This window comes from Cheilinus undulatus, linkage group 21 (assembly GCF_018320785.1).
Source record: "Cheilinus undulatus linkage group 21, ASM1832078v1, whole genome shotgun sequence".
In the NCBI taxonomy this organism is placed as follows: domain Eukaryota; kingdom Metazoa; phylum Chordata; class Actinopteri; order Labriformes; family Labridae; genus Cheilinus; species Cheilinus undulatus.
In genome coordinates, this window is record NC_054885.1 from 25,185,105 (window position 1) to 25,212,418 (window position 27,314).

Consider the following 27,314-nt stretch of genomic DNA (forward strand, 5'->3'; position numbering starts at 1 on the left):
AAAAGACGCCAGATATCCGAAATACCAAATTCCGAGAGAAATGACTGTATGCATGAAGCTGATTTTGATACAGCATATCCAGTCCGTTTGGACCATCTTGTTCTTTTGAAGGTAATTTTTTTTAGGTCTACAGCTGGCAGGACAGGATTCCTGTACATGTTTTCATGTCTCCTTGTGTGATATTTCCTTAAAACATGGAAATACAAAGCACACTGAAATTTTAAAACAATGTTACGAATTCTACAGATTTATCGGCGGGCCGATTAATCGGGACGATTATAGCGTTTCACAGATTAATCAACATCTGCCAAAATGTAGCCGATATATTAACTTTTTTTTTGCTTGGTGGGGATTGTCTCTGCTCCTGTCGCTCTGTGTTGTGTCTTCATGCTGAACTCAGCCAGAGTGCCTGGCCCCTCCCCCTCAGATACAGAGTGCAACAGCTCTCCCTCACTCAGTGTTGCCAAATTAGCGACTTTGTTGCTATATTTAGCGAGTTTTCAGGCCCCTTTGGCGACTCTTTTTCAAAAAAGCGACTAGCGACAAATCTAGAGTCTTTTTCTGGTGTTACTGGAGAGTTTTGGTGACTTTGATGTGAAAGCACGTATCGTTGTTGCTTTTCTCACTGAGCAGCACTGCTGCCGTGGGCCCCTCTCTGTCCCTAAGCACTCACAGGCAGCCTCGTCCTCAAGCAGTTCGACTGCAGCAGAGTAGAGGACTAACACCCGTTTCAGACTGGGATCGTGTTTTGCTGCCTGCGTGTGCCGCGCGTGTCAACTCCGGTTCCTGCTGGTGCGGCCTTCACACAGGCGAAGGTTTTCTGCCTGTCAGCCACATCTTCCTGCTCTCAGGCCTGTCCTCAAAGCGACTCAATTTAGTGTACAGAGGAAGTGTGTCGGGAACTATTCAAAATCAAAGCATTCTGTACAAGTGAACGGAGTTTCTCTACAGAAATGCTAAACCAGGCTTTTACTTTGAAAAGCACAAACCAGAAAAGCATTCATACGATGTTTATCTTTCCTGTGACATATTCTACCAGTGTGGAGACAGAAAGTTTCACTAATAGTAGATCTTTAGAGAACAACTTTATAAAACAGGTGCATTTAAGCTTGTGGCCTTCCTCAGGGTTATCAAGAAACACATTGCAAACATATTCTATGTGCATATTTACCATGTACGATGTAACGATGTAAATGTGGCTCTCCATTTATCATTCCCCTGTCTAATATGGTCCACAGCCACAGTATAAGACTATTATACATCGTTTTAATGTCGTCTAAGTTGCATCTTTGTGAAATAAACAAAGATAAATGCAACTGGTTATTCACGTGTCCACATTTGTGTTCATGTACAGAATATATCCTGTGTATATCAATGTTCTTATTTCATATATTGGCCAAAATATCGATTATCGGCTAATATATCAGATACTGGCTTTTTTTTTAGCCCCCAATATTGGTATCGGCATCGGCATCAGCATCAGCATCGGCCCTAAAAATCCCATATCGGAAGGGCTCTAATTACAACAAGGAATGCTCATGTGAAATGCTCTGAAATTAAGGTTTTAGGAGTTGCAAGTGTTGAAAAAGCTGGCTGTGGACACAGGCCTTTAACAATCAAAGCCTGATACCCCAAATAATAGCTAGACAATTCTAATTTTTTTGGAACTTATCTACTGGCAATTTACAAGAATTGATTTGACACTATCCAATGCTATCTTGGTATTGTTGCAGTAATCTGTAAATCCTGCATAAAGAAAATCCCATCATCTCTTGGTTAAGTTGACAGTTTGCTATTACTAAGTTAAGCTAGATAAATGCAAAAAGGAATAGATGATTATAAAAAAATGGAACCTGCCATCACAGTATGAAAATTTCATTCTTGTAGCTGAAATGGGAAAAAAATCCCACTTGTATTTTTACTTTTAAGAGCTTATACACACACACTGCAGTATAAATAATTCATTCAGTAATGTTATTATAACATTTTCTGGATTTTCATGAAGAAATCTCTGACAGTAAAAGCATTTTGCTTTTTGTTTGTAATATATGAAGTCTGTACGATAAGGTTAGTGTTTTTCCTTCCCTACCCATGTTATGCCATGTTAGAAGAAAGGAAACATCCAATACATCATTTCTGCCTCTTTTTAGGAAGCAGAAGACTTTTTTTGATCTTCAAAATGTTGTATTGTTATATTTGAACAATAAGGGCATTTTGAGAACAATTTGATTTGAAAAATATGATGTTGGTCCTAAAGTTGTTTTTTTAATTTCTATTGAAACTGTTTAATATTTGTCTAAATGAAGTATGGCTTCATCATCATTTTTTTAAATGTGAATTTGTATCTAAACGTTATTAAAAACAATGCAAATACCAGCCTGTTAAGCAAAAAGAAATTTTGGGTAAACATGGCAAGGGCCAATAAAGTTTTTCGGTCTAAGCCCAGCATATCTGAGACATCTGGCTTTGCCACTGCCATAGGTTTAGTTTCACATAAACACAATCACACAACTATGATGGAAGAAGATTAAGTATTGTCTTATAAAAAAGGATATGATATTTTGTCTATATGTGGTCAGTGAGGGCCACCCAACTCAATCATACTGAAGACAAGACTTGAGGACTTCAGATTGTTAATGAACCTCAGTGCCTCACGGTATACAGTACCCAAGATTTAAGGCATTGAGAAGATGCAGGCTTGTATAAAACATCAACATAATCAGAGGTCTAAAAGTGTTAGAAACAGGTATTTTCTAACCAGTAAATAGAAAAACAAGACCTATTTTGAATATCAAAACCTAGCTTCAACTTCTTTACAAGTTGCTTAATATGAAGCGTTAAAGGCAGCAAGTCATCAATCAAGAAACCAAGGTATTAAGAAGATGATACAGATTTAATCACATCACCCTAAAATTAAGTGAGAAGATGGAAGGTTCAAAGACTTTGAGAAAAAATAAAACATCATGAGTTTGGTTTTGTCAGGATTTAAGATTGATTTGAAATCATGCATTGTGTCCTTCACAGTATCAGAAGCTTTGTGTAACAACGGAGGGCTAGAAACTGTGTAGGAGCAGAGCAATACATGAATTTGTCATCATAAAAATGTTGGTTTGTATTGGGAACATTCTGACAGATGATGTTAAAATGATTTGTGAAAGACAGCGACCCCAAGACTGAGCGCTAAGGCATGCCACATAAGTGTTTTGCTTGATATAGACTCTTTAAGTTGCCCCCTGCCTCCATTAACATGGGAAGAACAAAGGCACATTTTCAAATGAATAGATTTTTGTTGTAGACTACAGAAAGATTTAAAAGATGAGTCATTGGTTTGGCAATAAAATCAGCAGCCAAAAAAATAGGGATCAAACTGATTTGGACCTGCAGGTCGCCTAAGTCTAAGGACTTTGTGTTCGTCACTAAGGGAAGTCTGGGTGTTTGTCATGGCTTTGCTTGGTGAGCTGGTCTATGCTTGCTGCTATGACTCTGTTTCATAACACTTTTAGCATACAGGTTCCATTAGTCCTTTGGCTAATGGAACCTTTGGCTAATTAGCCTTTTGGCCAGTGTTGGTAAAATAGCTCCATGGTAGACTTGAGTAGGGTGCTGAGGTATTTCAATGGACGATATTCTGTGTTTGTCCTTGATAGTTTGTGTTGTGTGTTTTTCTCTTTCTCTTTTTATGTGATACTGATGGCTGTAATGGTGTGCTTTAATTTCTGGTGGTACATTTAACAACAGTGCTTAGAAAATGATTTTGATTACTAATGCTATGAAAAATGTGCTTTGGTAGAAAAAAGAAAACTATTCACTATAATGGACTGGTAAAAGGACTTGAGCTTATATAGCACTGTTCTAGTCATCTGACCATTTAAACACATTCAGAGTGTTTTTACACTGCAGGTCACACCAACACATTTGCTTCACATTCATACACTGATGGCAAAGGTTGCTTTGGATTTACCATCAATTTTAAATAATCTCATTCAAAGCATCCATACACATTCACACACCACTGATGCATCAAAGTGGGGTTAAGTGTCTTGCCCAAAGACAAATTGGCGTATGACTTACAGCTGGAGATTAAACCCATAACCTCCTGGTTGCAAGAGGGCCGATCCACAATTGCCCCTAAACATGAGCGTGACTTGTGGTCACCACTGAACATGTTCATGCCAGTCATGACCACTCGTACACATAGGAAGGTAGTTGGTCACAAAGTCTGTTCTGTCCTGACACTGCTGGATTCACACCGCAAAGCGTGTCCACTCTGAGTTGAAAACGTGCAAGCATGGGGCATGTAGAGGCCCTGCTCAAAATAAACAATCTGGGCTCAGCCTGGGAAGGCATGAAAACAATCACAGGGCTGAAAGAGGGAGACAGAAAAAAGGTATTGCTGGCCAATTACAATTCTGATGATCAGCTGGTTCAGAGCCTCAATGTCTTTTATGTTGTTTTGTCTTTCTATGTTCTCAGTGTTTTTCTGTCTTGTTGTTGTTGTTGTTATTGTTGTTTTTTTGTTTTGGTTGTTGCCCAGTGTTTAGGTTTTACTGCACTGGGAATCAATGTGTCTTTAAGGTCATTCTGCTTTTTGTCAAGAGCCAACTTGATAACGAATGGTGGAGTTGTGATCTACTTTTAAGTTCTTCTCATTTGTCATGTGGACCTTCTACTATTAATATGTAATTTAATGACCTTTTTCTGTATTGTTATGAAAAACTCAATAAATACATCTTAAAAAAAAAAAAAAAAAGGTTTAAGTGAGATAGGGTAAGATAAGATAATACTTTCTTGATTAGACATTTAGTTCAGTTTGGTTGGCAACAAGCCCTGCACATCACCACAGAAACACCATCCCCACTGTTAAGCACAGTGGTGGCAGCATCTTGGTGTGGGGATCCTTCTCGGCAGTCAGCCCTAAAAGGTCTGTAAAGGTAGAGGGTAAAATGAAATTTTTTTTTTGAGTGTTTTAAATATGGATGTCCTTAAAGAGGATGAGAAATAGTTTGATTTTACTGATGCAGCTCTTCATATCTCTGTTGTAAACTGTTTAAAGTACTTTCAAAATAATCTAAATGCTTTTATTATTGTCGTTGTAGTTGTGGCAATGAGTGTATAGTGTAGTAAAATAAAGATGCGGTACACCAGGGGTCACTAAATGGCGGACCGCGGTCCAGGTCGGGACCCAGACGCCATCCGATACGGACCTACAATCATTAGAAAGACAAAGAGGGGGAGTGCAGATGGTCGAGTGGTTTAAGGCGCTACCCATGTACATGGGTGGCCCGGGATTCGAATCCGGCCTGTGGCCCTTTACCGCATGTCTCTCCCCACTCTCTTCCCTGTTTCTGAGTCTAGCCACTGTCGTCCTCTATCAAATAAAGGCATGAAAAGGCCGAAAAATAAATCTTAAAAAAAAAAAAAAAAAAAAAAGAAAGACAAAGAGAGTAGACAAAAAGACGAGTGAGCTGAGACAAGGAGTCTAGGACCCTATGATTTCTGTGCATGCAGAATCGCAGTAACCTTGCAAAGCAGATGGATACACCCTTTCCTTGTTTTTCACAGGTGAATCCATCTTGCAAAGCTCCCATCTGAACCGTTTGGGCCCGGTTAGAAAGTGACAGGACAAATCAGCTACAGGAGGCAGTACTTTTCAGGCGTTGCAGGGTCGTGATGTAAACAAGCAGCAGCAAGAGCTGGTGCAGTTATGGAGGAAGAGCTTAGCGTGGATGCTGCTAAAGCGCCAGTTTTATCAGAACTTGACAACATTTCTTTGTCAAAAGAGGAACAAAGAACAGCAGTGAGTTGCTTTCTTTAAAAAAAAAACGTCAAAAGTCGAGTACTTACATGTCTACAGTCGCCATGTTTCGCGTTATTCCGTGGTAACTGCGCACGCCCAGCTTGCTAGCGGCTACGTCACGTGCTTTGTTGCTCTGATTGGCCCGTAGAGATGTGACAGACAGAACGTTCACCCAATCATACTTCGAGGATTTTTCAAAACCTCTGCCTTTTCTCAAACGTTTCCTATTGAAGCTTTCCCAGAGGGATGTGTGAAACAAATTCATCTGGCATGTCAGGTTAAAATTGCAGACAGAATCACGGAATTGACCAATAAAAACGGAATCTACTATTTAATGTGGAAATCGTGAAAATTTGAATGAATTTGACTGAAATGCTGTGTTTTTTATTAAGAAGAACGTATATCTTAGTAATATGTTCTGGGGGAACACTAAAGCAGGGCACTTTACAAACACTCACCCCGCCCCCTCCTAAACAGTAACAGCATGTTAAAGCAGCTGCACAAAATACTGGCAAACATCACACATCTCAACGCAGGGTAGTACAGGACAACATATTGTTTAACCTTCAAGAAAACTCATCTGTGCTTCGAGTTATTTTACCTCACCAGACCTGAGAGTCACGGAGAGGGACTTTGCGCAAGGCACAGACACACCTCTCCCCTACTCACCCCTCGAGGGCTTCAAACTCGAGTCATACGGACTCAAAGTCCCGTAGTCTAAATGATGTTGTATTCACATATGAATTAGCTTATTAATTCCTCCTGTAGATACTGTAGTTCTCTTTGGTTGCTTAACGATCCAATACGTGTCTGCATTAACACAGTCTAATATGAAGCAGACAGACGGACAGCGAGGATGGGGGGAGATGAGGAGAAAAAGTTACAGTCAGGAGTAAAACAATGCAGCATCAAACTGCATGGTCTGTTACAGACTGTGAGAGTAAAGAAAAGTTTAGGAAACAGGTTTACTTTTAACCATTTAACTTTAATGTGACTTTCTTGTTAAGTTACTATCACTGTGTTTGAGAAAAAAGAAGGATTTCTTCATTTACATTATAAACATCAGTTAGGGTGTGATTATACACGTGGATGTGTCTTAAAATGTTGGAAATATCTGACTGTTACACTGGTTATAATTATTTTAGGTCAGGGTTATCAAAACTGTGGCTCATGGGCCAACTGTGGCCCTTTTTCAATAAATTTAAGGTTATGTCTATTTAATTAGTGAACATTTTATTCATTTATATAAACAGGGAACTCTTTTTATGGTAAAATTAGTGGAAAGGTTAAAAAACGGAATTCCTAAATATTAAAACGGGATTTGGCAAAAAATAAAATGGATTTCATTGGGCCCTTAAGGAGAGATTCACAGATGGAGAAACTGGTAAGCTGTAGACAAATTTTCACATTTTATCAGTGCAACAAGTTCATGAAATCGCACCCAGATCCACATATCACACTAGCTCAAGTTAGACATGATGATGTTCCAGACTTTTGGTTCAATATATTTTCTCTGACTGGACCTCTTTGAATTTTAATTGTACCCCTGTAGTAGACTATTAAAATTAAAGGTTTGATTTGAAGAGCATTAAAATGTACAGTTTGAACTTCCGCTTCTGCCCACATGGAGTAAGCAGCAGGTAGAGGCAGCTCCGTTTAACTTCGGAAACAAAAAACCTTCTGGACCAGTTCAATATTAACATTTCTGAGCAAACTCCTCTATAAACCCCTGAAATACCGGAATCTGACATGAACAAGGACTACAGCTGAAGATACACGCAGAAAACCTTGCAAACTCCTCCGGCCCCTTCACCGCCTGAGGTTAAAAGCAAGACGGCAGGCGCCAAAGGGAAAGATTTACCTATCTCCGTGAGGACTCTACGAAACGAGCTACAAACTTATCACAACGGTATGATGAAAGACATTGAAACACAAACTAGAAAAGCACTCAGAGAGTGCCAACCTCCGCTATTAGCCCTATCTCCCAATAGTAAAGAATCCTTTAAAAAAATTCCTGGATCCAGACGGTGATCCAGATCAGTCCCAAAATCTAATCAGTTCTCTCTTATGCCATTTGTGACATTTCTTGAAAATTTCATCAAAATCTCTCATAACTTTTTGAGTTATGTTGCTAACAAACAAACTAACAAATTAGCTAACAAACCCTGCCAATCACATAACCTTCTTGGCAGAAGCAATTACTAACATGCATCAAGGAAATCCGTAAAGATAGCTCTTCCCTCCAGGATGAAGCCAAAGCTGACATGTTACAAAACGAGTTATCACAGAAGATTGAGACGCTGCATAAAACTCACACCGAGACCGCAAACACACAGAAAGAGATGGAAAAGACACTCTGTGACGCTTCTGATAGGATAATGCAGCTAGAGAAGATAACAGAAACTCTGTTATATATTGGGGTTCACTGCCTCCTGTTCATGAGATAGTGCTGCCACCTGTTGGCGACAGCCAGTATATAACACTGTGTTTATGTGGTACCGCTCAACAATGTGAGTAAACCAGCCAGCGGCACGTTAAGGTTTAAGTCTGTCTCGAGTCGCTTGAATCCGTTGTTACTAGTAGTATAAGTTGTAGAAATATACTAGTAAGGACACAACAAGTGGCAACGAGGATCTCTGACATCCGTGTGTATTCTTTGCTCGCTGAAAAGGATTTGGAGCTGGATTCTACCATGAAGTTGGAGCTAAAGGGCTATCAAGTTAGCTTTCCCACTACAAGGAAGCGTCTGGAGTGAGCACCTGCTAAAGAGCTGCTAAAAGAACGACAATGGCAGGGTTAGTCGGGAGTATGGGCCTATTTGATGAAAATACTGAGCAATGGAGCTTTTATACAGAACATATGAGTACTATGTAGTGGCAAATAGCGTTGAAGATGGGAAGCTAGTGCCAATGTTCCTGAGCATAATGGGACCAAAAACGTTTAATCTGCTGCGCTGCCTGGTTCAGCCGGACAAACCCAGGAGCAAAAGCTATAATAGCATTGTAGCTACTCTGTCAGCCCACTTCTCACCGAAGCCTTTGGTCATTGCTGAACATTTTTGCTTCTACAAGAGGAACCAGGAAGAAGGTGAGGGGGTTACAGTGTTCATGGCTGCACTACGGAAGCTTGCCGAACATTGTGAATTTAATGATGTGCTGAATGATACCATAAGAGACAGGCTCATGTGTGGCTTAAGGAGTCAAGCTACGCAGAAACGCCTGCTAACTGAAAGTGCACTTACCCTGGATAAAGCTGTCAAAATTGCTGTGTCCATGGAATTGGCCACTAAGCAGGCTCATTAGCTCAGCGGAAGCGGTAAGCTGTACAGAGTCTCCATAGATGAGAAATGGTTGCAGGGAAAATGCTACTGTTGTGACAAACCTGGACATTTTGCAGCTGAATGTTGGAGTAAGGATGTGGATTGTAGGAAATGTGGTAAAAGCGTACGTACGAACGTGCTTGCAAAAGTAAGTAAACTGACAAATACACAAAACATGACAAAAACAAGCCAGACCGAGATTTAAAAAGAAACAGTCTGTACATAATGTGCAGCCAAGTTACACAACTACTCCAGAGTCTGATAGTTCTCCAGAGGAGGCAGAAGTGCATGTTTTTTTCTATTCAGGGAGTTCCAGGGAGTTACTGGGAAACCCCATTACTGGAGGAGAAGCCAGTACACATTGAGACTGACACAGGTGCAGCAGTCTCTATTGTGTCACATGCTGCTTACAAGGAAGCCTTGCACCACCTGCCCTTAAAGCCAACCAACCTCAACCTCAAAACCTGCACTGGTGAGTCAGTACCATTGAAAGGGGTGGCCAGTGTCACTGTGCAAATTAATGCCCAGACAGCCAAATTACCACTGTATGTTGTAAAGGGGAACTTTCCTGCTCTGTTGAGCCACTCATGGCTCGAGAAACTCACTTGGACTGGCCTTCTATTCGCATGGTGAGCAGTGGTGAAACACAGCTAAAAAACATTCTGACCAAGCATGCCATAGTCTCCAGAGAAGAACTGGGAAAAGTGAAGGACATAACAGCCAAACTGAGCATTGAGCCAGATAGCAGCCAGGCAGCATTTGCAAAGATAAAAGCAGCGTTACTCAAGTCTGACGCTCTAACCCACTACGAGCCCACACTTCCCTTACAACTTACCTGTGATGCTTCTCCCTACGGGATGGGTGCAGTCATCTCCCATGTAATGCCTAATGGAGAGGAACGACCAATTGCATTTGCTTCACGCACACTCAGCCAGGCTGAACGCAACTATGCCCATATTGAGAGGGAAGCACTGGGAATTGTTTTTGGAGTGCGAAAATTCCATCAATATCTCTTTGGTAGGAAATTTGTTCTTCTGACAGATCACCGCCCTCTGATGACAATCTTTGGTCCACATAACAGTTTTCCTTTCTTGGCAGCCAGTCGAATGCAGAGATGGGCTTTGCTGTTATCTGGCCACTGCTACGACATAAAGAACTGCAAGTCAGAGCTGCATGCCAATGCTGACAGGCTCTCTAGGCTGCCCCTGCCTGTGAAACTCAATGAAGTACATCAGGCTGAAATCATCTTCTTTAGGCAGGGTGAGGAGGCTCCCATCTCTGCTACTCAAGTAAAACGGCACACCTGTGGGGAGGGGACCCGATGCTGCCCATGGTGCTGGATATAGTGCTCAGTGGGGGAGAGGGTGATCTCCCTGAACTGAAGCCATATCTTTCAAGATGGCATGAACTCTTGGTGCAGGCAGGCTGTCTTCTATGGGGCTGTAGAGTGGTTATTCCATCAACACTCCAGAAAAGGCTACTACAGCAGCTACACGTCGGCCACTGTGGGATGGTCTGCATGAAAGAGCTCGCTAGGAGCTACTTTTGGTGGCCGGGGCTTGGTGCTCAAATAGAAGAGACAGCAAGAACATGCTCATCATGCCAAAAGATCTGCTGCATGCCACAGCCATCCCCTCTGCACCCGTGGGACTGGCCAAAGGAACCCTGGCAGTGTGTTCAGATTGATTTTGCTGGCAAATGTTTGTGGTAGTAAGGGATGCTCACGGTAAGTGGCTAGAAGTGTCTATAATGACTTTAACAACAACCGAGAAAACTATTGAGAAACTTGGGGAGAGTTTTAGTTGGTTTGGATTTCCAGAACAGGTGGTGAGCAACAGCGGACCGCAGTTTGTATTACAAGAGTTTGAACTTTTCCTGGAGGCTAATGAGGTGCAACATGAGGCTAATGCTCACAGGCAGAAATGTTTGCAGTGGGCCCAGAAACACATGAAGACTCATTTTCAAACTGTCTTGTTTACTGATGAGTGCCGTGCAACCCTGGTTGGTCGAGATGGAGGAGTAGTGTATGGCCACCAAGTCCCAACAAGGCTGTGATGTCAGCAAGGAGGTGACGGAGTCATATTTTGGGCCGGATTCATGAGAATAGAGCTGATAGGCTCCTTTAGGGTCCCCATAGGTGTAAAAATGACCTCGGCAAAGCATTTAGAGTTTCTGACTGACCACTTTCTTCCATGGTACAAAAAGTGACTGACCACTTTCTGCCATGGTAAATAAGAAGAGCAGTGCCTTCTGTAGCAAAATGATCTTCATGCATGACAATGCACCATCTCATGCTCGAGGAATACCTCTGTGTCATTGGCTGCTATGGGCATAAAAGGAGAGAAACTCATGGTGTGGCCCCCATCCTCCCCTGACCTCAACCCTATTGAGAACCTTTGGAGCATCCTCAAGCTAAAGATCTATGAGGGTGGGAGGCAGTTCACATCAAAACTGCCATTCTGGGAGGCTATTCTAACATCCTGCAAAGAACTCAAGCAGAAACTCACCAAAAACTCACAAGTTCAATGGATGCAAGAATAGTGCAGGTGATATTAAAGAAGGGCTCCCATGTTAACATGTGGCCTGTTAAGATGTTTTTGATTGAAATAGCTTTTAATTTCAGTAAATCTGACCTCCTAATGCTGCAAATTCAATAAATGACCATTTTCAGTTCTTTAAAACCTATAAAATCTTTTAAAACTCTGTTTTGCATAATAATGTGGAACAGTGCATTTTGAGGTTTTTATTTAAAAAAAAAAAAACTGTTCTTGTTATGAAGTTTGTTCAAAAACATTTGAATTATGCTCTAATGGCTGATGACTTGATAAATATTCTGACTGTCCTTTGCATTAATATTTAGGAAAAGAAGAGGAAAAACGTCATTTTCTTAATAATGTGGAACGCGGTGTAAAAGAACAGGCAGCATCAAGGTCAATCACTGAGATACGTACCAATACAGGACAAATCACTATAGAACCAAAAGAGATTGATGATATAAAAACATTTTACACTAAACAATATACATAAGAATCCAAAGGTGATACATCATTGATGAATTTTTTTTTAAACATACAGTGCTTAACAAATTTATTAGACCACCTGTCATTTTTTGTCTCAAAGACCATCCAGCATCATGAAGTGCTTTAATGCACCTCTTTCATTTTCAGTGAGCTCTCCACGTTTTACCGTTTTGAAAAGGAATGAGGAATTTCAAACTGAATTCACCTTTTTATACCCAAATTTGAGCTGGCTCACTGGGCTTCTCTGAGAAGTCAGAAATTAATCAAGCAGAACATTCAACCACTAAAACTCATTTTTCTCTTCAGGAATGCAAGTAAATAACTATAATTTGACATATTAATCAAGAAATAATAATGTGCTTTACTATTTTTTTCAGTTTTTTTGTAAATCAGTACATTTGAAAATTCATGGGTAACAATAATGATTATTTTTATCTTAAAAAATATCATTTGGGTTAAAGAGCTTCTAAATATTGGTGTATTAACCATTGCAGAAACATAAAAAAATGATTTTGGTAATTACCAATGCTGTTAATTTAGGGCAGCTGTGGCGTAAACCTTACTTTGGTTAGGGTTAGGGTGGTCTAATAAATTTGTTAAGCACTGTACATATCCCAACAATTATTCCTGATAACAAAGAACAATTAGATAGACCTATAACAAAAGAAGCGATAGAACAGGCAATATGAATAATGCAAAACTCCAAAACTCCAGGACGTGATGGTTATACCTCTGAATTTTACAAGGCCTTTAAATGTCAACTTTCACCAATATTATTGGCAATATTCAATGAAGCATAAGCTAAAGTTTGCTTACCCCATACTTTTTATCAGGGAAGAATTTCTTTAATTCACAAACAGAACAAAGACCCTTTAGAACCAGGATCATACAGACCCATATGATTACTGAATGTAGACTATAAAATGTTGGCTAAGATTCTTGCAACACTCTTAGAAGCAACTTTACCAACAGTAATCTCTCAAGACCAGACAGGATTTATACAAAAAACAGACAATTGTTCTTTAACATTAGGACATTGCTAAATATCATTTATACACAAAATATGGATTGTAAAAACTCTGAAATACTGCTCTCTTTAGACGCAGAGAAGGCCTTTGACAGGGTCGAATGGGAATGCCTCTTTTCGACCCTGTCAAGGTTTAGAGTCGGCCCTCGTTTTATTTTTTTTTTTTTTTATAAAATTACTGTATGCTCAGCCCCAGGCCTCAGTATAGACAATGTGTGTTCTGATTTTTTCCCTCTAGGTCGGTCATACTAGGCAGGGCTGCCCCCTATCACTGTTACTGTTCGAGCTTGCCATTGAGCCTCTGGCCATTTCTTCACAACGACAGAGGAATATGTAGGAGTGAGAAGGGGACAGAACACAAAGTGTCTTTATATGCAGACGATTTGTTACTGTACATTACAAACCCTGAAAAATCGATACCACTTATAATTACACTCCTCAAAAAATTTGGACTGGTGTCAGGATATAAACTGAATTTATCTAGGAGTATATTATTTCCCATCCATTCAAAAGCAAAACAAAATATAAATACTTTAACTTCTTACCTATTTGCAATTTAAAATCAGTTAAATATCTTGGGATCAATGTTAGTGAGGAATTTTCACATCTTTTTAGACATAACTTTTTAAAACTTTATGAAGAAGTGGAAAGTAACCCCAAAAGATGGGCTAATAACACAGTTTCATTAGCAGGACGTATAAATATCATCATAATTAATATATTACCCAAATTTTTGTTTTTATTTCAGTGTATCCCTATCCTTATAAATAAATCATTTTTTGAAAAGCTAGAATCCTTAATATCCCATTATATTTGACACAGTCATACCTACAAGGATTGTTCGCTGTTTCCCCAATAACAAACCCTGGATCACAAGCGACATAAAGGCAATCCTCAACCAGAAAAAGAAAGCTTTTAGAGACGGTGACAAAGAACGGCTCAAAGAAGAGCAACATGAGTTGAAGAGGAGACTGAAGATGGCAAAGCTGGAATACAAATAGAAGATAGAGAGGAATTTTAAACACAGCAACATCCATGATGTGTGGAGAGAAATCAGTACCATCTCTGGACACTTCAATAAAAAGAAAAGACAGCCAATAGTGGGTGATGTGGAAAGAACTCAGCCTGTTCTTCAACAGATTTGACACTGTGGACACACCTACTTCCACTGCTGCTCCTCCTTCTTCTCCTCGACATATGGAAATCTCCATTGCAGCTCCTCCTTCTTCTTCTCTGTCTCCTACACATGTCTCCACAGCTGCAGCCACTTCCCTTCTAGCACCTGTACCCTTCTCTGTCACAGAGACAATGGTGCGGTTGGAGCTTGGGAGACTTTACTCTGGGAAGGCAGCTGGCCCAGATGGTGTGTGTCCAAGGCTGCTTAAAGACTGTGCTGCACAACTGTGTCAACCTCTCCACAGGATCTTCAACTTGAGTCTACAGCTGGGGCGGGTGCCTACTCTGTGGAAAACATCCTGCATTGTACGGGTACCAAAAATAAAATGTCCGGCTGAACCAAATGACTAAAGAGCAATTGCCCTTACCTCACACATCATGAAAACTCACTGATTCTACATCTACTGAGGCTTGAGATCAAAGACAAACTCGATTCCCTGCAGTTTGCGGATGATGTGGATGATGCCATCCTCTCCATGCTTCACCGTGCCCTGTCTCATCTGGAGGTACCTGGCGTTTATGTGAGAATCATGTTCTTTGATTTTTCAAACACATTTAACTCCATCCAACCTACCATACTTAAAGACAAGCTCATGGAGATGGGAGTGGATCCTTCCTGTGTTTCTTGGATCACAGATTACCTGACAGGAAGGTAGGGATGTCCCGATCAGATTTTTCACTTCTGATATGGTACCGATATTTCAGCCTTGAGTGATACGATATCAGCATGAATCATACATACTTTTGTTACTTATTTTGTAGTATGGAATGTTAGAAAAGGCTTGATCAAGTGATAGTACTCAGAGAACAAGACAGCAACAGTAGGTATGAGAAAAACTGACCCATTTATTATTAACCAATGGGTTACATAAATTTTGACCTTAAACATAAGCACATTCTACAATTAAATAGAATAAATCAAAAATAAATTAGACAAGCCTGTCTATACTGTGTTTCTTTCTGTGAGCATGAATGTGTGAGGACAGGGTGTGAAAAGCCGAAATGCTTATCTTCTTAAAAAAGAATCTCCACATCATGCTCGGACTGCAGAAAGTGGAGATGGAGGAGTAGGAAGGGTTTTGTTAGGAGTTTAGTCAACTGATTATTATTTGTTTTCTGCTCTTGTTATTAGAGTGAGATGTTTATTTTGAAATTGGAGCTGTGGACTCTTAACTTTGAGCAGTTAGACAATAGTAAAAAAATTGTGGGTTTTTTTTTCCCCTGCCCTCAGTTGTTCCCACCATATACTGGCAGTAAAAAATAAGTGAGGTGAACTTCATTTGTTATTTTGCACTTTACAAGTATGATTTGTTTTTATTGGATTTATTGAGATCATTTTTCAGGCTTGTCTAATTTATTTTTGATGTATTCTATTCAATTGTAGAATATGCTTATGTTTAAGGTCAAAATGTATGTAACCCATTGGTTAAAAATAGGCTTGAGGTTCAATCAAGCGTTTGAACCCAACATTACTCACCACTGACAGGGGCTCGTCATCGATCTTTTCTGTTATAACTAATGCCTTTTTGCCGTCCCTGGGAGTTTATCACGCTTTCCAAATGTTTCGGACAGCGTCAGTTGTTTGAAGGAGCCAGAGCCTTGTTGTTTCTTCGTGGTTTTGTGAAAATCCTCATGCTGTTTTTTTGTGATGCTTCTTCAAATGCCCAATGAGGTTGGTCATATTAAACTTCCCCGGTTCTTTGCTGCCACAGGGAACTTGTGCATGACAAGTTTTGCACTCAGCTGTAATGTCTTTATCTGACTTTTTTTTTTTTTTTAACAGTTTATTTAAATTTCAAAAACAAGCAGACACAAATCACAAGCACAAAACAGTACATCACATTACAAAAACAATACATGTATACAACACAGAGACATTTTGCCAGAGTACAGTTTAGCTTACATCAATGTAATAGCTTGTTCAGGAATTCATGATCCATATTTCTTACAACGGTTTCAGCTTTCTGATTACACAATTCAAATAAATGTAAAAAATAAATGTGCCTGATTTAGCGTTCAATAAATAAAGGGGATATCACTTATAACTTAAGTTAAATGCATCTTCTTTATGTATTCTCTTATTGGTCCATGTTTCATCTAAGCTGTCTCTATAAAGTCCCTGCAAGGTTGAAGCTGCACGCTCCATCATTATAAGTTCTACAAAGTCCTTCAGCCAGTTTTGTAGACAAAAACAATTCAATTTCCGGACTTTCCAATTCATTAGTATAATTCTTTTAACAGAGAGGAATGCCAATGTTAACAGACGTTGTGTTTCTGCAGATTTTACACCGTCCACCTCACCTCCCAACAAGCACACTTGTGGGCATATTGCTATGTCTTCTTTTAATATTACGCTTAACATATTTTGGACTCCTTTCCAACATATTTTTACTTCTGGAAAATCCCACAACAAATGTTTTAAAGAGCCTCTCTTCCCGCAACCATGCCAACACAAATATGTCATCTCAGAGTTCATTTTATTAATCTTGTGTGGAGTTACATATGCTCGGTGTAAACTCTTCATCTGTATAAGTTTATATCGTACACATTTTGATATGTAGTTTGTCTTGCATATTATGGTATCCCATTATTCAAGTGGTAAGTTTTTACCCAGATCACGCTCCCATTGTCATTTTACCTTATCCATATTATCTATTATAATATTATCATATTACAACATCTTTATTGGAGGCCAATACAAAGCCTTTACAAGGCTCGGAAGTGGGAGTGGAAGTTCTTTATCTGACTTTAACGAAAAATCCTGCGACATGGCCAACATCACTCCTACTCCTTGCTACTGTGTTAGCGGTTAGCACTGGTTAGCACTCAAGCACGCTGTTGTTGTGATCACGTGGGCTCTGCATGCTGGATCCTGTGGCGCTGCTGGTTAAAAGTGCTGGAGCGGAGTCTGGAATGGACTGCTTGTATTGGAGTGCTTAAATCGGAGATTTTAGATGTAATCCCATGTAATCCGATAGTCGTTTTTTTGCTGATATTGGACCGATATCCAATATCAATATCGGATCAGGACACCTCTACAGGAAGGCTACAGTTTGTCAGGCTGGGGAACTGTGTTTCTGGGACATTAATGAGCAGTACAGGGTCTCCACAAGGAACAGTCCTGGCTCCATTCCTGTTCACACTGTACTTCAAGACTTCAAATACAGCACTGAGTCCTGCCACATCCAGAAATATTCAGATGACAGTGCTATCGTGGTATGTATCAGAAATGGACAAGAAGCCGAATACAGGGATCTGATAAGTGCCTTCAGTGACTGGAGTCACAAAACCTGCCTCCTACTCAACACCTCAAAGACAAAGGAAATGATCATAGATTTCCGCAGATCCAAACCCCCTCTTCAGCCAGTGAACACTTGTGGTGTGGACATCGAGGTGGTGACATCACATAAATATTTAGGTGTACACCTGGATGATAAGTTGAAATGGTCTACAAACATAGACTTCATCTACAAAAAGGGGCAGAGCCACCTCTTTTGCCTGAGAAGACTCCGATCAATAGACATCTGCAGTAAGATGCTGCAGATGTTTTATCAGTCTGTGGTGGCAAGTGTTCTGTTTTATGCTACAGCCTGCTGGGGAGGCAGTGTAAAACACAAGGATGCAAGGCGTCTGAACAAACTGGTGAAAAAAGCTGGCTCTGTGGTCGGAATCAAGCTGAACTCATTGGAGGATGAGGTGGAGGGACGCACAATGAAGAAGGTGGAGGCCATTCTGAGGAACATAGATCATCCACTTCATATCTCCAAATGACCAAAGAAGTAATGGTGGTGGACGGCTCCTATTCCTGCACTGCAGGACAGAAAGATTTAGAAAATCATTCATTCCATCAGCAACTGGACTTTATAATTCTACCGTAAACAGATGAGAGAAACTCCAGACAATTGAATTTCCCTGCGGGGATAAATAAAGTTATTGTATTGTATATTTGGAACGGGAAAACCCCAAGAATCAGAAAAGTGTTTTTACAAAGGTCAAAAAGGCTAGGAGGGATGGGAATGCCTTGCTTTCGGTTATATTACTGGTCATGCAATATAGGATCCATGTCTTTTTGGTGTCACACATGGGGGGTTGATTGGTGAAGGATGGAAAATCATAGCTGTCATCCCTCTTCATTCCAGGCAATGGTCTACTCACCTCTACCTATCTCTGACTTAAAAGTCAGAAATGTAGTAGTTTCTCATTCAGTAAAATCTGGTTTTAGATAAGAAAACATTTTGGTTGGGAGAAAGACTCTGTGTTGACTCTGCTCATAAATAATCATATACTCAGGCCATCTTTTACTGATCCAACATTTATCCAATGGTACCATAAAGGATTACACCCCATAAAAGATTTATATATTCGTAAGATTTTTCCCACATTCCAACAGTTGCGGGATAAATTTCATTTACACAATAGGGACTTTTTCAAATATTTACAAATCTCTTGCTTTGTTAAGAGAACATTTCTGTCGTTTCCCCATCAGCCCCCTGAATCCATCATGGAAACACTACTCCAGTCCGACCAATTAAAAAAGGATCTATATCCAAAATACATGGCCCTCTGTTTCAAATAGACTGTACAGCCACACTGGACCATCTAAGAGAAGCCTGGCAGGAGGATCTAGGTGTGGAAATCTTGGACAACCAATGGAAAAAGACCCAGAACAATGTACACTCCTCATCTGTATGCATAAGTCATGGACTTCTGTAATTTAAAATACTACACAGACTGCACTTGTCCAAACTGAAACTCTCCAAAATGTTTTCTTCAGTGAGTCCATCCTGTGAAAGGTGTCGACAAAGTCTAGCCTGTCTAGCACATATGCTCTGGGGTTGCCCACAAATTGTTAACTATTGGAATAAGATATTTCAAATCTATCTGAGGTTTCACAGAAACAGATTCAGTGTTAGCACTGTTTGGAGTGAAACCTACTACTGTACAACTCTCAAGTAACTAAAACAACATGATTGGGTATGTGACACTGTTAGCAAGACGACTGATCTTGTTAAATTGTTTAATTGTATTTATTTATTTAATTTTATAAAAAAAATTTCTTTACGATTATTATTGATTTTTTTCTTTTCCCAGCGTAATAGAATGTTTGAAACTATACTATAGTGTATCATTTTCTGTATTGTTTTGAAAACACAAAATCCCAATAAAAAGAAGTTAAAAGAAATGTACAGTTTAACTCAGAGTTAGACCAGATAAACTGTGTGTAAGCATTGATAGTCTATTCAATACAAGAGCTTTACACCACTGCATCCAAAGCTTTACATTGCACTTGGTGATGTATGGCTTGGATGCAGCTGCTCAGCCATGGAAACCCATTCCATGAAGCTCTCTAGGCACTGTTCTTGAGCTAATTTGAAGGTCACGTAAAGTTTGGATTGACTCTGCAGAAAGTTGGCGACATCTGAGTACTATGCACCTCAGCATCTGCTGACCCCACTCCATCATTTTACATGGCCTATCACTTCATGGCTGAGATGCTGTAATTCCCAATTGCTTCCACTTTGTTATAATACGATTGACAGTTGACTTTGGAATATTTAGGAGCAAGGAAATTTCACAACTGGACTTGTTGCACAGGTGGCATCTTATCACAGTACCACGCCAGAATTCACTGAGCTCCTGAGAGCGACCCATTCTTTCACAAGTGTTTGTAGAAACAGCCTGCATGCCTAGGTGCTTGATTTTATACACCTGTGGCCATGGAAGTAATTGGAATACCTGATTTCAATTATTTGGATGGGTGATTGAATACTTTTGCCAATAAAGTGTATATGCAGTCACTTATCACACTCTTACATATTTTATGGAATTAACATTACTTAGTAGAAATCTGTTTTAACTTTGAGAGTAAAACATTTTTTTGTTGTTTTTTTTTTGTCAAAAAGTATCAGAATTATATTGACCGTGGTTGATTTATAAAATCAATGAGAGTAAAACATCCAATGGGTGAATACTTTTTATAGGTGTTGTATATATCAAATGCCTGTCACTGCTGATTTTCAAAGGTTTAACAATAATAATTCAATGCGTATGCTTTAAAAAATCTAATAATTTTGTGTTTTAATTAAATTGAATTAAATTGAATTTATATAATTCAAAACCAAAACTGTATGAATGTTGACATCACTTAATGCATGCTTTGTATGCATTATTTGTATACTTTGTATTTCAGTGTTCTGTTCAGTTTCTGTGTGTGTGTGTTGTCTGTGCTGTGCTGATAATTCTAAAAAATTCTTTAGGAAATGGGAATGTTCAGATACACTTTCTATGTACACATGTAAGCTGTTGATAAATGAAGGCCCTAGACCTGGCATACAGTTAAGCAAAAAAAGAATACAGCTTTTTGTGCATCACTGTAAAGATAAGTCTTAGCCCTAAAGGGTTGCTGATATTATAGTACCTAGCAGATCTCAGTGACTGTGCTGCTTGGTCAAATTATTCAACTTGTCAGCTAGTTATCAATTTTAGTCTGGTGAGAACTAAAATAATGTGATTTCAGTGTTTTTATTCTTTATGGTCTCTATTAAGTTAATCTTCATCAGTGTCAATGTTATCTTCTTTAATGCAAAGATCACTGACAAACTTTGTTACCATAATTTGCTTAATGAAATTAAAACTGAAGTCCTATGTGTTATTTCAGGTGGTTCAAATGATGCGCAGGGGCAGGGAGACCTTACTTACCCTGCTTGAGGCCTTCGTCTATGATCCTTTGGTAGACTGGACTGCTGGGGGTGAGGTGGGCTTTGCTGGTGCAGTGTATGGAGGAGGAGGCCAACAGACTGACAGCAAGCAGAGCAAGAGGGAAATGGAGAGAGAGATCACACGCTCTCTCTTTTCTTCCAGGGTGGCTGAGATCAAGGTAAGGTTCTGAAAATATAAACTGAAGATTTGCCCATTTCATAACCTTACAAAGCAGATGGATTCATCTGTTTCTGTGTTTCTCACTGGCAAATCCATTTTGCAAAGCTCCCATCTGAACAGATTAGGCCTTGGAAGAAAGTGACGGGACCAATCAGGAGTAAGAGGCAGTACATTTAGGTGTGGCAGAGTATAGACGTAAGCAAGCAGTGACAAGAGGCCTGTGCAATTATGGTGGAAGAGACTAGCGTTGATGCTACTGTAGTGTCAGTTTTATAGAACCTGACATTTCTTCATTAAAAGAAGAACAAAGACCAGCATTGAGTTCCTTTTCAAAAATGACAAAAGTCATGTTGGATGCTTTATTGACTGTATGTTTTTATGTCCTTGTATATATTGAGAGATCTATAGGCAATGTACCCTCTTGTGGGCAATATCTATTCTTTTCCATTTCCTGTGATTAACAGACAACCACGATATAGCATTTTGTGCTGTCAGTTAAAATAATCAATTAAATAAAAGTTAATCGTCATGCTGACCCAACTGGCTTAGCAGGAAGTGATTTTATTACTCTTTAGTGCTAAGGAAGAGTCCAGACACCCTCCGGAGGAAACTCATTTCTGCCGCCTGTATCCGTGATCTCGTTCTTTTGGTCACTACCCACAGTTTGAGACCATAGGTGAGGGTAGGAACATAGATCGACAAGTAAATCAAGAGCTTCACATTTTGACTCAGCTCTTTCTTCACCACGTCAGACCGCATCACTGCTGACGCCACACCGATCCGCCTGTCAATCTCCCGCTTCATTCTTCCCTCACTCTTGAACAAGAACCCGAGCTACTTGAACTCCTCCACTTGGGGCAGGATCTCATTCCCAACCTGGAGAGGGCATTCCACCCTTTTCTGAGTGAGGACCATGGCCTCAGATTCTGAGGTGCTGATTCTCATCCCAGCTGCTTCACACTTGGTTGCGAACCATTCCAGTGAGAGGTCAAGGTCGTGGCCTGATGAAGCCAACAGAACCACATCATCCACAAAAAGCATAGACCTAATTCTGAGGCCACAAAACTGGACCCCCTCAAAGCCCTGGCTGCGCCTAGAGATTCTGTCCGTGAAAGTTATGAACAGAACCAGTGATAAAGGGCAGCCCTTGCAGAGTCCAACCCACAGCGGAAATGAGTCTGACTTGCTTCCGGCAATACGGACCAAGCTCTGACATCAGTCGTACAAGGACCTAACAGCTCTTAACAGGGGTCCACTACCCCATACTCCCAGAGCATCCTCCACAGGATTCCCCGCAGGACATAGTCGAATGCCTTCTCCAGGTCCACTAGACATGTTGGTCAAACTCCCATGCACCCTCCGGGACCCTACCAAGAGTGTAGAGCTGTTCGACAACCAGGACGAAAACCACATTGCTCCTCCTGGATCTGAGGATCGACTATCTTATGGACCCTCCTCTCCAGGACCCCCGAATAGACCTTAACCGGGAGGCTGAGAAGTGTGATCCCCTTATAATTGGAACAAACCCTCCGGTCCCCCTTCATAAAGAGGGGAACCACCACCCCAGTCTGCCAGTCCAGGGGCACTGTCCCTGATGTCCACACAATGTTGCAAAGGCGTGTTAACCAAGACTGCCCCACAACATCCAGAGCCTTGAGGAACTCAGGGCAGGTCTCATCTTTCCCTGGGGCCCTGCCACCGAGGAGCTTCTTGACCATCTCGGCGACCTCAGCCCGAGAGATGGAAGAGCCCACACCCGAGCCCCCAGACTCTGCTTCCTCATGGTCTTCGAAGTATTCTTTCCACCAACCCACAACGTCCCGAGTCGAGGTCAGCTGTGCACCATCCCCACCATACAAGGTGTGCACTGCTTCCCCCTCCTGAGACGATGGTGGGCCAGAATCTTCTTGAACCTGTACGAAAGTTGTTTTCCATGGCCTCTCCAAACTCCTCCCACTTCCAAGTTTTTGCCTTAGCAAGCTCTGAAGCCACAAACCGCTTGCACTGCCGGTACCTGTCAGCTGCCTCTGGAGTCCCACAGGCCAAAAAGGCCCGATAAGACTCCTTCTTCATCTTGACGGCATCCCTCACCACCGGTGTCTACCAGCAGGTTCAGGGGTTACCGCCACAACAGGCACCGACCACCTTACGGCCACAGCTCCTACCAGCTGCCTTGACAATAGAGGCACAGAACATAGCCCACTCGGACTCACGTTTGGGCCTGCCAGGTCTGACCGGCATCTTCCCCCACCAGACGAGCCAACTCACAACCAGGTGGTGATCAGTTGACAGCTCTGCCCCTCTCTTTACCTGAGTGTCCAGGACATGTGGCCTCAAGTTTGACGACACTCACTGTCATTGCCCACGTGAGCACTGAATTCTCCCAGCAGAACGAGGGAGTCCCCAGAAGGAGCGCTCTCCAGCACCCCCTCCAGCAACTCCAAAAAGGGTGGGTACTCCGCGCTGCTGTTTGGCGCATACACACAAACAACAGTCATGACCCGTCCCCCCACCCGAAGGCGGAGGGAGGCTACCCTCTTGTCCACCACGGTAAACCCCAATGTACAGGCTACGAGCCCAGGGGCAATCAGTATACCCACACCTGCTCAGCGCCTCTCACCAAGGGCAACTCCAGAGTGGAAAAGAGTCCAACCCCTCTCAAGAGGATTGGTTCCAGAGCCCAAACTGTGTGTAGAGGTGAGACCAACTATATCTAGCTGGTACCTCTCAACCGCATGCACAAGCTCAGGCTCCTCCCCCCACCAGAGGGGTGACGTTCCACATCCCTAGAGCCAGCTTCCGAAGCCAAGGATCAGACCACCAAGGTCCCTGCCTTCAGCTGCCACCCAGCTCACACTGCTCCAAACCTCTATGCCCCCCCCCCAGGCACTCAACCATCGAGACCCCATTCCAGGAGGGGGCCCCGGTGACCTGCGTCTGGGTGAAAGAGATTGGAGTCCGTCGTGTTGTTCCGCCATATAAGGTTTTCGAGCTGCACTTCGTCTGGTTCCTCATCTAGGGCCTGTTTGCCTTGGGAGACCCTACCAGGGGCATGAAGCCCCAGACAACTTAGCTCCAAGGATCATTGAGACACGCCAACCTCTCCACCACGACAAGGTGGCAGGTGGGGGGTTGGAGGGGAGTATGATTTTAAACACAGCTTAAATATGGGATTTTTAAATTTGAACCACTTAAATGTGTTGAATTCTAAGTTTATACTTTTGTATGACCTTGGATTATATTGCTAGTAGAATATTGTACACAGTAATTCCACATAAGGATGGAGATTGAAACGAGGCTACATACTGTGTACCCCTGTTTTGTTAACACCTGAAAATCAATAAGGTTTTAGTGTATTGATACTTCTATCAAGTCTAACAGGTTTTGTGGCATAATGCTGTTTTAATTTTATCACTGTTAGAAAAACATAGGTGTACATCAGTTCTTATGAGTTGGAACTTAAACTCAAAGCAAATCTGCATATTACAGTGAATCAAAACAAAAGCTGTGCCAACTGTTGGCTTGAAGAAAAAAAAACTAACTGTTCTGGGAGTAGCATGTACTCATAATACTACCTCAGTACTGCTTCAGGGCAGTTTTCTCGCTCATCTGCTGAAACCAACACTGAAAAATTCTCTTAAACTTTGTAGTCTTTAGTTAACATATTAATCTTAATTAAAATGGTCAGCTCAATTAAATGACTATAAGGAAATACTAAGTTAAACATTTTTTCTAATGTCACATTATTAAAAATCTTTTTTTTTTATAAGAAACTTGTTTAAATACAGTTGTAAAGATCAGGAAAGATTTTCAGCATTATAGAATAGACATAACATATGGAATCATGACCTTTTGTCTTTTGAAATCAAGCTCTACTTGGCTTTTACTACTTCTGTTAAAAATGTATTGTCATTTTGTCATACCACCAAACAACTGAAAAGGATTGTTAGTGGTATTGATAAGAGTTCAGATTGATAAGGAGCATCAATAAGGGCATCGTTGTCAAATAAAATGAACAATCCCCATCCCTACTTCCAACCAATTTTAAGAACAGGGAGTCCAAAGTTTTAGTTCACACAGATGATCTAAAAGAAAAAACATTGGATTTGAAGCAAACACAAGATACTTGTGCTCTACACAGTGTTGTAGTTAAACCTAGAGTCTGAGTCAGGTCACGAGTCCCCAGTGTTTTAGTTTGAGTCAAGTCCAAGTCACCAAAGAAAAATCCAAGTTGAGTCCCCTTAACCTGAGTCTGAGTCAAGTGCCCATTACCCATGTTGGAGTCCGAGATGAGTCCCTGGTACCTAAAACGCAGAGCCAAATTATTTTAAATTATGTATATTTTCAAGCCATTCCAGCTTTCCAGGTGGGCTTCATTGATGTGATTTATTAATGTATAAATTTATTATTTTATTTTCAAGGATTAAAGGATCTGTTTATTATTGATCATTAATTTTAATTGATATTGGTACTCTTATTAACATTCCTTTATGATTGCACTCTTTATCGATATTATTTTATTAACTGCATTATTTGTGTATTTTTGGTGGAAAAAAGAGACAACAGTGTTTTTTACTGAAATCATGCTTTACATCTATTTTATACTGCTAATTAAATAAAAATGTCAGCTTTAAAAGGACAGATTTTTACAGATTTCTCTCTAAAAACTAAAATTCCAATTTTCTTCGAGTGCCATTTGAACACATCATAAAAACATTTCAACTTCAACCCCCTTTCATGGCCAAAAGTTTAAGGCGTAAATAAACACATCATAATTTTACATATGCCATGTTCTTTAACATTATCTCTTTAATGTGGATTTCAACTTTGGATTGATATTTGCAACTAACGACTAACCAACTAACAAGGTTTGGGAGTATTTATCACTCTGTCCAAGAGTGAGGAGGATTTCTGTCCAGAAGCAAGCTAATATAAGGAGTCTTAGCTATTTAGCACCCGATGGAGTGTTTAAACGGCTCAAGGTAGGCTTTTTAGTTCAATTTCTTGTAAAGATCATCTCTGGAATACAGAGAAGAGCCACAGGTTTAAGCTTCCTATAAACCTATTAGCTCCTCTCTCGCTCTGTCACCCAGCTCCTGATGTATTGCATTTGATGTATTTATTCAATGTATTACTGCTTTTACCACATGAGATTTATAAGATTATTATTTCAAAAACATTGAGTATAAATTATGCCGAATTTCTGGTTTGTGCTTTTCTTTTGAAAAGCTCCCGGCACAGTTCCAATATTTGCCAAATCAAGTCACTTGTTGAGGGGTTTGTTGCGGTAAAATTTCTGGTACAAACATACTTTGGGAGATACGACCAACAGGCAGCACACTTGCGCCTAGTATAAAAACTGTAGGGTCGTTCTCACTGCTTCCTTAACTGTCGCCTCTCCTTTACGAACATATCTATCTGTCAGTTGTCTAGGTTCTACTTTCTTAACCCTATTTCTGTCATTAACCCCAAATATTTCTACGCCATAAGTATGAATAACAACCCCTATCTTGACTAGTTTGTTTACTACTGTTCCTCTAATCCCCTCAAGCAACATTACAAGGTCTTTGATATTCTGAAATTTTTTTAATGTTTTTTTCTGGGCTGTTTGCAGGTAAACTGGTTTAAGAATCGTGATGATATGCTGACAGTGCTGCCACAATTGGAGGAGGCTGTTGAGGAGTACTTGGTCCTGCAGGAGCTGCTCTGCCAGGGAGAGAAACTACAAACCAAGCTACAGGAAGAGATGCATTTTTTGGAGGGGGCAGAGAATCATCCTGACCATTTAATCCTTACCCTAGAGCAAAGGTCTGAGATGGCACGTCACATATTGAGAAGTTGTTTTTTTAGGGGTGTGACGAGACGCTTATCTCACGAGACAAGACGAGGCGAGATTTAGGCCCACGAGACGAGATTTTACACCTTTTTTTTTTAATTTTGGGAAAAAAATATATGAGTGGATGATATGTCCTTTATAAAGTGATAATTGCGAAACATTCAGGTATATTCAAAAATGTTTAAGCTATTTCCTGTTGTACGGAATAGGCTATCAATGCTTCCAGAAAGTATGTCTTGTCTGTGTATGTCTTGTGACTC

At 40.6% G+C, this 27,314-nt stretch overlaps 1 protein-coding gene across 6 annotated transcripts in view; it reads left to right on the plus strand.

Moving 5' to 3' along the window:
- The window catches only part of smg1 (SMG1 nonsense mediated mRNA decay associated PI3K related kinase), a 247,249-nt gene that overhangs the window by 177,788 nt on the left and 42,147 nt on the right, over window positions 1-27,314 (plus strand). For all 6 annotated transcript variants that reach the window (XM_041777927.1, XM_041777929.1, XM_041777930.1 and 3 more), the window contains 2 exons: window positions 20,998-21,216; window positions 26,833-27,026. In XM_041777927.1, the coding sequence (XP_041633861.1) occupies window positions 20,998-21,216; window positions 26,833-27,026 (413 nt within the window). The remainder of the gene's footprint in view (window positions 1-20,997; window positions 21,217-26,832; window positions 27,027-27,314) is intronic.